This window comes from Camellia sinensis, chromosome 5 (assembly GCF_055761805.1).
Source record: "Camellia sinensis isolate YWXY chromosome 5, ASM5576180v1, whole genome shotgun sequence".
NCBI lineage: Eukaryota > Viridiplantae > Streptophyta > Magnoliopsida > Ericales > Theaceae > Camellia > Camellia sinensis.
The window spans coordinates 25,985,183-25,997,413 of record NC_138965.1 but is presented as its reverse complement, the minus strand read 5'-3'; the positions used below and the strand labels follow the sequence as shown (position 1 = coordinate 25,997,413).

The 12,231-nt window shown below is 35.5% G+C and overlaps 1 protein-coding gene across 3 annotated transcripts in view; it reads left to right on the top strand.

Annotated features, from left to right (window-relative positions):
• Positions 1-395: 395 nt before the first annotated feature.
• The window catches only part of LOC114288218 (lon protease homolog 1, mitochondrial), a 36,623-nt gene continuing 24,787 nt past the window's right edge, over positions 396-12,231 (top strand). For 2 of the 3 annotated variants that reach the window (XM_082868432.1, XM_082868433.1), the window contains exons 1-10: positions 412-891; positions 7,033-7,098; positions 7,677-7,868; positions 8,029-8,094; positions 8,315-8,356; positions 8,491-8,613; positions 9,312-9,410; positions 9,717-9,782; positions 9,869-9,955; positions 10,156-10,195. In XM_082868432.1, the coding sequence (XP_082724558.1) occupies positions 583-891; positions 7,033-7,098; positions 7,677-7,868; positions 8,029-8,094; positions 8,315-8,356; positions 8,491-8,613; positions 9,312-9,410; positions 9,717-9,782; positions 9,869-9,955; positions 10,156-10,195 (1,090 nt within the window). In that variant the 5' untranslated portion in view covers positions 412-582. Of the gene's footprint in view, positions 892-7,032; positions 7,099-7,676; positions 7,869-8,028; positions 8,095-8,314; positions 8,357-8,490; positions 8,614-9,311; positions 9,411-9,716; positions 9,783-9,868; positions 9,956-10,155; positions 10,196-12,231 lie in introns of all 3 variants that reach the window. The other variant, XM_082868431.1, reaches the window with a different exon arrangement.

Here is a 12,231-nt window from a genome sequence, read left to right as displayed (position 1 = left end):
AATGATGACTTTTGTAAAAGTTATTTGCCACACCAAAAAAAAAAAAAAAAAAAAAAAAAAAACTTTGACGTGGGAAATGATTCGTTTGGCAAGTTGATTTGCAGGGTTTTTTTTTTTTTTTAAGCAAAAAAAAAAAAAAATTATTTTAGTCATAAAAAAAAACATTACATTTAAAATATAATCATTACATTATTCTCTTAAAAAAAAATAAAAAAATCTTTTTCAAACCAAAATTTTTAACCTAAATTAAAATAATCAAATAAAAACTAAAAAGCTAAAAAAAAAACCAATATCTTTTTCAAACCAAAATTTTTAACCTAAATTAAAATAATCAAACAAAAACTAAAAAGTCAAAAAAAAAAAAAAAAAAAAAACCCGCTTTCCAAACGGATGCAGGCCAATATCGTAAGCACAAACACAAGGGTTTATGGAGGGCTTTGAACAGGTTACAAAAATCGTTTCTTTCTGCCCAAGCTCATCATCAATGGCGGTTTCACTCTAAAACCATATCCAAACAACACAATCTAAGTCCCACAAACACATACACAAAACCAATCTTTGGCACACTCAATTTCACTACCCATGTTGAAAGCCTTATCATCTTCGTGTCTGCGACTTCGATTCCACTCCACACCTTCCTCTTTACCTTCCCATCTCCGCCATGGGACTGACTCCAACTCGCCATTGCTCCGAGTTTTGGACTCACTCAGAGGCTCCAATCGCCGGAACCCTAATTTCTGTCAGAGGTTGTTTTTCTGTTCCGATTCGACTGATGGGTCTGAGCCAGTCGAGCCCGAGACTGAGGCGAAGCGGCCTGAAGTCGAAGAAGCCGAAGCAAAATCTTCCTCGGCCATTGTCCCAACCGTGTTCAGACCCGAAGATTATCTCACGGTTAGCTTCATATATACATACATATGTATATATCATTGATACAATGTTGATATATGATATTTTCAGTTTTCTGATTTATGTTGTTTTGGGGTTTCACTCAAATTTGCTTGAAATGAGCTGAATAATAAACAGAGTGATGGCTATTTTTTGCTGCTCAAACGCATGCCAATTATCTCTTTCATTTTCCATAGTTAGTTTGTTCTTTTTCTGTAATTTTTTTTTTAAATTTTTTTTATTTTATGAAGCAAACATTTTTTTTGGTTTTGTTTTATTGACCTTTTTGTCATTGTTGGAAGCTGTTGGTAATGAGAAGTTCATTGAGAAAATATATTACTTCCAAAGTGTTCTTTTTTGTGTGGTTAATGCTGCTATACTGCGGAGAATCGAATTATTATTATTTTGCTGAAGGTCTTGGTAGAATTACACTCCGTTTGGATTGGAAGGTGAGACAGAATTGGGTTGTTTCTTATATGGTTTCCATTTTATTACCAAACCCAATCTCAAAGAGAAAAACGCAAACCAAACCTAACCTGAGAAATCCACTCACAGCCCGAGTGGCTAGGCATGTAATGGATCACACTAACAAAGCAAGGGCACGCCGTAACCAAGCTTACACCAGACAAAACTCTCACAACCTGGGAGGCCAGGTCACAAGTCAGAATAAAATATATCTCACAACTTGAGAGGTCAGTAACAAAGAGCTGAGGAGGTTTTTCATTTTTGTACCCCAACCTTGCTAGGGAGCTTTTGCTTAGATCTCTTTTGTGGAGTAGAAAATGTAGTCCCTACCATCTCTCTTGCTACCTTTCCAATTCTTCATCAATTTTTCCATCTTAGTTCAAATTTGATGAAAAAATGGCTAAAAGTGTGCTCCCACCATTTCATCAATTCTGTATTGATTCAAGAGAGGCAATTTTTTGACCAAATGAAGGATGAACCAAATCCTTCACCAAATTTTCAACCATTTTATTTTTACTCAAATTTGATGAAATTTTAGAAAGTGTCAGGATTTGAGATAGTTTTCTTTCATAAAAAATGGTGAAGACAAATTTTTAGGATAAGTTTGGAATTTTTGAAAAAGATTTGATGAAAAAAAGAGAGCATGGAGTGGAGTCTTCCATATCAAATCAAGCTATTAACCAAAATTTCTCTCAAATTTTGGTGAATAAAAATGAGCAAGGATTGGATAGCTTATTTTATCGCAAGTTTATTCTTGTTCGCCTTTCTTGATGTAGTCTATTCTTCCACTCCATTACTCTCTCCCTTTTGAATTGGAGACCCAATTTCTTGTACACATACCACACTTGATGGACATCCATTTGCTGTTTCTTGATCGCTCGATTCATGGACTTCAAACATATTGGTGCTACAAGATGCACCATTGCCCCTTCAATTTCTTATCACTACGGATATCTTTTGAGGCTGAAACAATTCCTTTTGCTCTCCTCTTGGGCACTTCTTGCCAAACATTGTGTTTACCCACTTCTTTTCTCATTGTTCATTCTTGTTGAGGTTTAATTATCTTGCTCGGAGTGTTGGGAGAGGAAGGACATCTATTATAAGTTTGCCCAAAGGTTTTACACAAGGAACTGTTTTGGAGGTTCCAAAAAATACCATACCAAGCCAAGCCAAGCTAAAACCAAACCAGACCGAGCCTTCAGTCTCATTAAATGGGATCAGCTACATGAATCCTTCTTCTCTATTCGACTCACTATTTGGTTAGTCAAATTAAGGAGTTTCATATATCTATTTACTACACTATTCCATGTTGATTTAGATCTGTCCCTTCCCCTAACATTTCCATCTACCATAACCCTTATGACATCTGGTTCTTCATATGAGGGAGATCTCCACATTGCCATATTGTGTGTTTCTTCTAAATGTAAAAGTTCTCTCAACTTTAATCATTCCTTCCCTTTTAACATAAAGTAGAGGCTAGTAGCACATTTTCAAGACCGGCTCCTCTAGAGTCACTAGTTTTAGAGAGGGGAATATGACGGAGGCTATACTTTTTTGGGGAACCCAAGGGAGTACCTAAGGTTCATGCCCTATACAAAAGTTAATTGCAAAACAAACATGTTTACTTATGTTAGAGAAAAAGAAGTTTATTTATTTATTATTTATTTATAATGTTTTTATTAGCAACAAAATAAATTTCATGATGAAGCAAAAAGGAACAAAAACAAGAACAAAAATAGAAAGAGGACAAGGTGTCCTTTACAAGAAAATTAGTTATTACATGAAAACAAAAATTCCAAAGAAAACCCCTATACATAAACTGCTTTCCAATATCTAGAAATGAAAAAGAATGGAACCTTTCAAAATGTTTTGTAGTAGACGCCGAAAACGATGCCCAATGACACACTTTGTCTCACAACAAGTCGACTTCCTCAAACTTGTCCTCAAATATCCTTGCATTGCTTTCTAACTAAATTTCCCAAAAGATGCCGAAAATAACACAGCCACAGCACTTTTGCTCTCTTATTGTGCCCAAAACCTTGAACTTCAACTAGGAGCATATGAGCACACACTCTCGGAGCCACCTAATGTGACTTGGTCAAATGAAAAAGCCGATGCCAAAGATTTGATGCAACGGAGCAATGCAAAAATAGATGCTTCATGGATTTCCCATTCCCCCTACTCATAATGCACCATCGTGGGCAAAGATAGCGATTAGGTCTTCTTGATTGAAAAAGTATCATTATTCAATACACTTCCATGAGCCAAGGATCATCACACGTGCTTTTCAAATTCTTCTGTGACAGGGAAAAGAAAGAGCATTGGACTCATTGATGATTTTATCAAAGAAGGATTTGCTTGAAAAGATGACTATGGGATGAATGAGCCAAACCCGCTTATCACTTGCATTTGGAAACAAAGAACCGCCATATTTTCTCTATCATACCTGTCAAACAAGGTAGAGTTAGTTGTTAACATGGTATCAAAACAAGAAAGTTCAACATTCAAATCTCAATACCGATTGATAATTATAATATATGCACATACTTTACCTGCTCATGCTTAGTAGTCTAGGCTTCTTGATTAGATTCTTAAAATGTGCTCACTTTGTCCGCTTAGACTTGCAGAGCAGCTCATCGTTAACCTAAGAAGCACGGACACGTGACATGATACGGATGCGCGGACCCGTAAAACCAAACCAAACCAAACCAAGCCTTAAGTCCCATCAAATGGGGTCGACTACATGAATTCTTCTTCTCCACACGGCCCTATCAAAGGCCATTTCATTAGTAAAATTAAGTAGATCCATATCTCTATTTACAACGCTAACCAACGTTAATCTAGGCCTACCCCGTCCCCTAACACTTCCATCTACCGTTATAGTATCGCATCTCTTCACTACTGCCTCAGTTGGTCTCCGTTGAATATGACCAAACCATCTCAATCGATTCTTTTTAGATCCGTCTTCGTAGATCCATGCCTGACTCTTTCAAACGTGTCCGACACATGTCCGGAGTGTGTCCGACTCGTGTTGGGCACTCGTATGTAACCCGGAGAGGTGTCCGTGCTTCATAGTCATTAACAATATATTATCCATGTGCACCTGTTAACAAGAATTGTGGACGGTACGTGTAAGGAACAGATCACATAAGGATGTAGAATTTGGGGATATTTTTTTATTTAGTTTTTTGGTCAGAGAATTTGGGGATTTGGTAGCTGAATTTCTCAAGTAGCTTGATAGAGATTTTTAGGAAATGAAGTTCTTGACAAATGAGTTCAAAAACTAGAATCTGGATTGGAAGAAGACGAGTAAATATTTCTAAGGTTTTGATATGGCTCTGTAAACTCATGAAGCTCTGAATTTTTAAATTTCATGTAAATAATTTTTCATGGAATGATGGCACAAGAATTTAGGAGATTGTGGTGCTTTCAAAGATAAAGATTTTAATCAACTGAAAAAGGCAATTAACCCACCAAAGGAGGAACAGTGATGTCACTCATCGGACCAACTTTTGGTTTCAATTTGATTATGATAATATTTAATTCTTTTTGCGATTTTGATCATTTTTTATACATATGGTGAAGTGCAAACCCATCACTTTAGGTAATGCTCTTTCCATGAAAGGTAGTTATTTTGTCTTTTTGTTGTATTAAGGTCCCAATCGTTTGAGTGACTGCTGTTGGTTTTTGAGAAGGAAAGGTTAGTAATTTTGACCTATAATTTAAGTTTATAGACGCTTTGCACTGCTTTGTGAAGATAAAGTGCTACCAATTATTAACATGTCCAAAGTATTGCCATTTGATCTAAGTTTATTAGATGCACAAATGTGAAGTACCTGTAAGCTCTCTTGTACGTGTACCCATTGCCATCTTGTTAAATCTGCTCAAATGATGGCATACATAAGTTGTACCCTCCAAACATCTGTTTCCTTCCTAAAATCTTCTTCTCTTTCCCCCCAATTAAATCAATCTTCTTCTTCTTATTCTCTTTCTCCTCAATTAAATCTATCTTAGTAAACTATCTGTCTTCTTCTTCTCCCCCATTTAAATCTATCTTTGTAAACTATCTTAGTCTATAATTATTATAGAAACGGAGACCTAATCGTTTTCTAAATCCTCAGTGGTGCATTATGTGTTGTCAGAATGGGGGATCCGTGGATCATCTATTCTTGTATTCTCTAACCGCTTTGAATTTATGGCATAGATTGTTTTCTTTGGGAAATGTTATGTGGGTAGCCCCAAAAGGGAGTGCGTATATGCTCCTAGTTGATTTTTCACTTTCGGAGGATCTAAGAGAGCCAAAGTGCTATGGTCTTGTGTTGTCTTTGCAACTTTTTGGGTTCCATGGATGGAGAGAAATGCGAGGTTGTTTGAAGATAAATTCCAGGACATGGGCTGTTTGTGGGATAATGTTTGTCACTAAACTTGATTTTGGGTGTTGGGGAGCTCTTTATTTAAAGGAGTCCTACTTTTTTTGTTAGTTAGGAATTGGTTGGCAGTGTGTGATATGTAGGCTTTTGCTTGGGTTTAGCTTGTTACGGGTTTCATTTGTAAGAGGATGCCTCATCCTCACTTGCTTTTTTTGAATTATCAATAAAGTTTTTGTTGTTGATTATCAAAAAAAAAAAAAAATTATTGATTAATTCTTGTCTACAAGGTTTGTGCAACTTTGGATCCTATTTTATGGTACATCACTTGGCAATTCTAAGAAGCACGTACACGTGACAGGTCTATGGAGGAGGCTTGTCGTGTTAGACATGACACTTTGCGGACACTCCTAAAAGCGTGTCTAACATTGTTTCAACGTGCCTTAATTAAAAAATTTGAATTCATAAAATTAAACACTTTATAGACACTTAGGAAACACTTTTTGAATCCACCGAACATGACTATGTGATGAGTCTCTTCATAGTAAAAATGTTTTGCATTCTTCGGGATCCCACTTGTGCATTCTAAATATAATTTGAAACATTTATAAGATGAATATATCATGCATATTTCAATGTTCTACAATTGGTTTGCATTCTTTGGAATGCAATTGTTACATGAATGATATCTTAATGTTAACTTACGAAATATATGGTTTTTAATTTTAATTCATGTTATGTTACTATTCATATATTTGACATATATTGTTTTTTATGTGTTCCAAGCGTATTGTGTCCTATAATTTTTGGAAAATGTTGTCGTATTAATACGCATCTTTTAATTTAGTGGATTGGTGGGATAGCCTCGTGGGCATTGCCAGCTTCTTTGAGCAAGCTTTTATCAGCTTGGGGTTCTTGTTGCTCTTTAAATCAAAGAGACAGAATTGGAAAATGACAACTTTAAGCATTTTGAGGACTATATGGAGGGAGCACAATACAAGATCTTTCGAGGGTTATGTCTTTGGTCCTTTCCTATGTAACTTAGGTGGAGGCTGGAGAAGGCCCCTTTCTATGCTCCTTTCCCTTTTTTTTTAGTTGAGAGAGGATTGCCCCTTCTCAATTGAATCTTTTGTGCATTTTATAGTTCATTACATCCTTTTGGATAATGTATTGGCAGGCTGTATCCTTATAGGGTTCAACCCCTTTAGGCGGGTTTTGTCCTTGTAATACTTTTGCTTATCAAAAAAATAAATAAATATTGGAGTGTCATTTTTAAAAATATTTTGACATGCTTTTTTTTTGTTTGTCTGGGCAGGTTTTGGCGTTGCCACTGCCTCATAGACCGTTATTTCCAGGATTCTACATGCCAATATATGTGAAGGTTTGACTGCTTATCTTTAGTTCATTAATTATGAAATTGTACTACTTTTTGAAGGATAAACTAACAGAAAGATTACATAAATGTCTGTGCTAGCTTTCACAGTTGCACACAATGGAAGTCCAATGATCTCTATAAATTATAACTTGAAGTTTGATTCTGTGAGACACCAAATCTAAAAGATTTCATGGTGCTTTGTCTTATGTTGCCTTGTGGATTTGACCTATAAATTTTAAAATGTCAGCATCTAATGCTTCAGACTTCAGAGACCCAGATTTCATGATAATTTAAAATTTTAATGGACATCGCCTGGTAAACTTAATTTCGGAAGAATTGATAAAATGAAAACATTAGACGATTAGTTATACCAGATCATGAAGATTTATTCTAATTTGTTAGGTTGGTGGTCGCTGCAATTAATTTATTGTGGCCTTGCGTATTACTTGCTGTTCTGTCGAAAAGAATAATGAGAAGGAAAGGCCATGCTAGCATCACTTTTTTAATTACTATTTTTATTTGATTTTTGCATTGGAATAATTTGGCTCCATGGATTCTCTGCCTATTTATTTATTCCCTTGCAGGATCCTAAATTACTAGCAGCTTTAGTGGAAAGTCGAAAAAGACAGGCCCCATATGCTGGGGCTTTCCTTCTCAAGGATGAGCCAGGGACTGATCCTAGTGTGGCTTCTGGTTCAGATACAGACAAAAACATATATGAGCTCAAAGGAAAAGAGTTGTTTAACCGCCTTAATGAAGTTGGTACATTGGCCCAGGTAACTTATTGCTTAGGGTTTAAGTTTTTAGCCTGGGTAAACTTATTGTTTCATAACCGATTTACTAGTTCTGCTTTAAATTCATTGATTGAGTTGAAATGCAATAGTAATGGATGCATATCCATGATTAATGCCGTTTTATGCTAATGTGATTCACCAGATTACAAGTATCCAAGGAGACCAGGTAGTCCTTATTGGTCATAGACGACTTCGAATAACGGAGGTGGTGAGTGGAAGCTCTACTTGGTGTCCTGAAAATTTATATTATCCATAGCACTCATTGTGTCTAGGTGTATGCATCTTTTGCATCCAATTATCTTTCCCATCAATAATTTTGTTTATTTTGGTGAGGTATATTTAACCTCTTGTTGATACCAAGCTTCCAAGATATTGTCACAAAAAGAAAACAGAAGTTTCCTAGACTGAATTAATTGTCCTCTATGCAGGTCAGTGAGGATCCTCTTACAGTCAAAGTAGATCATCTCAAGGCATGCACTTTTTTCTTTTGACTTTCCCCCTCCTATTGGATTGTTGGCTAAAATCTAGAATTGCAGCTACCTTCAAAATTGTAGATTTCTTTTGCAATTACTTTTCTCTTATTAGGCTGTTCTTTATGTTGTAGGATAAACCATATAATAAAGATGATGATGTTATAAAGGCCACATCATTTGAGGTTATATCAACCCTGAGGGATGTCTTGAAGACGAGTTCGCTTTGGAGAGATCATGTTCAAACCTATACTCAGGTGTGCCCCTTCTTCCAGAATTTTGTCAGTAAGATTATACTACTATTTTTCTTCACAATTCTTGAAAAACTTGTCTTTGTTGGAACATTTCTTTTGTGGATTTTCCAGTGAATCTTGTGGTTGATGCTTAATATACTTCTTTTTCACTTGAGGGAGCCTTTCATTGCATAATCTAAATCATTTGGTTAATCTTTCTACTTGGTTCATGGAGTGTGTCGCATATGTTGTGTTTGTGCATTCCTGGCAACTGAATTGCTTCCGGGTAACTGTAAAGAAAGAAAGAAGAAAAGGATGGTGAAGAATTAGGAAGGAAATGCTAACCTCTGAACAAGTGTTGTTATGAAGGAAAATAATGGGTTTATCACATCAATGAAATCACCAACAAGGGGAGTGTATTTTCATATAGAAACTTAATGAGAATTGTAATGGTCTGGAGATCACAGTAACATCAAATGCTAACCCATGAACTAACTGTTGCACAATATTTGAATGTGTTTTTCTTATTCTATAAAATTAACCAAATAAGTTTTCGATTGAACTTCATTTTAGCTTGTATAAACTCTGAGAAAAACCTGATGTTTATGTATATCATTGAATAGATATATTTTGTTCATCAAGGACTATGAATTATTTGAGCAGTTGATTTTTACAAATCAGTAATGAATATATCGTCCTGTTTCCTTCCTCAATATATGCAGCACATAGGTGATTTCAATTATTCAAGATTAGCAGATTTTGGAGCAGCAATATCTGGTGCAAACAAATTGCAGTGCCAGCAAGTGCTTGAAGAGTTAGATGTAAGTAGCATATGCAATTGATAAAGTTTTTCTCAATGAACTAAACTTCTTTTTTCCTTTCTAACTGGCCTACGATTCTATTGCTTCATAGCAAAAATAATATCTAGAAATGAGTTTTTTTTTTTTCCCTTTGGTTTGGAACCTTGTATGGTCAGTCCTTTCTGAACAAACATTTTTGTTTCGTGATGGATGGGTTCCTAATCTTTAGTCCGCCGTAAAAGATGTGTAAAAATTGTGTCCCTAGTGTGATTTATATATCTGCTAATTCACAGATGACTTGTAACTCTGTAATATTTACCATTTCAGGTCTATAAACGGTTAAAACTTACTCTGGAATTAGTGAAGAAAGAAATGGAGATCAGTAAGATTCAGGTATGCCCTGCTAGTGGTTTTATGCCAAAGCTGTTCATGATTGTTGAATGCCAATTTGTTTCATTAATTTTTCTGAGTATTATTAGGAATCTATAGCAAAAGCAATTGAAGAAAAAATAAGTGGTGAGCAGCGCCGGTACTTGTTGAATGAGCAGCTTAAGGCCATAAAGAAGGTGCGAGAAGCTTTGGCATCATACTCCTTTATGTTGCATTTTTTTTTTGGGTTTATTTCTCCATGTTTAATTTTTCTTCTTGCATCTCCACAAGTGATGTACAAAAATGGAGTTTTTTGTTGTTAAGGTTGATGTTTATTAAATTTGCTTATATCAAATAAGAGCCTTTTTGGAATACAAACTTGTTTGCCTTGATGCAGGAACTGGGGTTGGAGACTGATGACAAAACAGCACTTTCTGGTTAGTTCCTTTCTAGTTTATTTGCATCAGAACTAGATGATTGTTGGATTCTCCTCTCTAGTGATTGACTTGGTACTTGCACTAAAGGTGTTTTGTAACACCTGCTATCAACTTTCGGAATAGTGCATTCCCAAACAAACATTCGTAGACATTGAAGGTCATGATGTTAATCAAATTGGATGATGTTATTTGTCCAGTCCTTCTGAATTGCAATGAATACTTGACATATTTGGGTTAGAAAAATTACTACTAGTTCAGATGGTATGGATTTTCTATCAATTCGCATACATACTTGCAAGATTTGTTAAGTTAGATCCATGAACTCTAGAGTTGACCATACTACATTGATGCCAAACATGGAAAAAAGAGGGCAGATCTAGAATGTCGCATGAAGCATGCTTTGGATGTTTGATAAACTTTTCTAGTTTTAACTTGAGTTCTAAAAACATGGACACGAACATGGGCCTTGTTTGGTAGGGTTTATTTCCAGCTTATTTCAGCTTTTAGCTTAATTTAAGCTACTTGGATGTGTTTGGTTCAGCTTAACAACACAGCTTATAGCTTTTTGTAAGTCAAAAATCAACTTATTCTTTGAGTGGGGGAGGAGAAGCTTAATTTATAAGTAAAAAATCAGCTTATGTTCACCGCTATAAGTTATAAATTGTTAGACTATAAGTTATAATCACTTTCCCACAGCTCTACCAAACAGGGCCATGAACACGAACACAGGTATGGACAAGTGATACTGCGATTAAAAAAAAAAATTTTAATATTTTTATTTGCTATGTATATGAATATATAATTTTAGCTATGAAGCATGGACACTACAGAACTGGTGCCGTAGCAGTGTCAGACGCGGGGACACGCCATAGACAAGTACGGTTTTTTTTTTGGAAAGGGACATGATAAGGGACACGAAAAGCCCCAAATCAAATCCCTAATTTGAAAAGAGAAGACGAAACCTAATCCAAAATTAGAAGAAAAAGAAAAAAGAGAGAAGAGAAACAAAGAACTTGTATGAGGAAGGCATTTGATTGATCTCTCCATCAAGCTTTATCTCCATTGAACTCCATCTGCAGTCTATTAAGTCTTTCTTGCCTCTCGGCTTGTCTCTCCTCTCGTCTCTCTCTCATCGTCGTCTCTCTCTCACTTCGTCTTCTGTCATGATCTCTCTCTCTCTCTCTGTCGCTCTCTGTCGTTTCGTCTTCTGTGTCGTCGTCTCTCTTTCTCGCTTCGTCTTCTATATTGTTGTCTCTCTCTCTCTCTCTCTCTCTTGTCGTCTCTCTATCTTTTTTTTTTGTATTAGTCGTCTCTCTCTCTCTTTCTCTTGTCGTCTCTCTATCTTTTTTTTTTTTGTATTAGTCGTCTCTCTCTCTCTCTCTCTCTCTCTCTCTTTCCATCTCATTTCTATCCTCTGTCTATCTATAATAAATATGGGAAATATTATTATATATTATTTATAATAAATATATTATATATCTCTTTAAATTAGTTTTTTTCTTTTTCTATTTATGTATTTAAATGTAGTGACTTTTATATATACATTAAATTAATATTAATTTACATTGCAAATACATATATATTCAAAAAAATAAAAAAAGTTGCTGTGTCCCCTGCCGTGTCCATTTCCTCATGTTTTTGAAATTGCTGTGTCTGCGTCCGTGTCCGTGCTTCATAGATTTTAGGGTACCGAGATATGAAAGGTATCGATGTATATGGATGTATTTTTATTTCCCCCACTCTTGTTTTTTAACTTGCCAAAAAAAAAAAAGAAAAAAAAAAAACAATGAGAAAAACTGGTACGCCAGGTGGCATGCTTGTTTCTTGTCGGTGTCTGACATGTGTTGGACGCGGTACCTATTTTGGAGTGTCTATGCTTCCTAGCTTGAGTCTTATTTGTACGGACTTTTTGAGTTAGAATGTTGTTGGATTGATTTATGTTTTATTATGTTTTAAGAGTGAAGGATAGTTTGGTAATATTACTTACGAAAAAGAGAGTTTGGTTAAGTTTTGCTGGATGTGGGTTCGAGAATGAG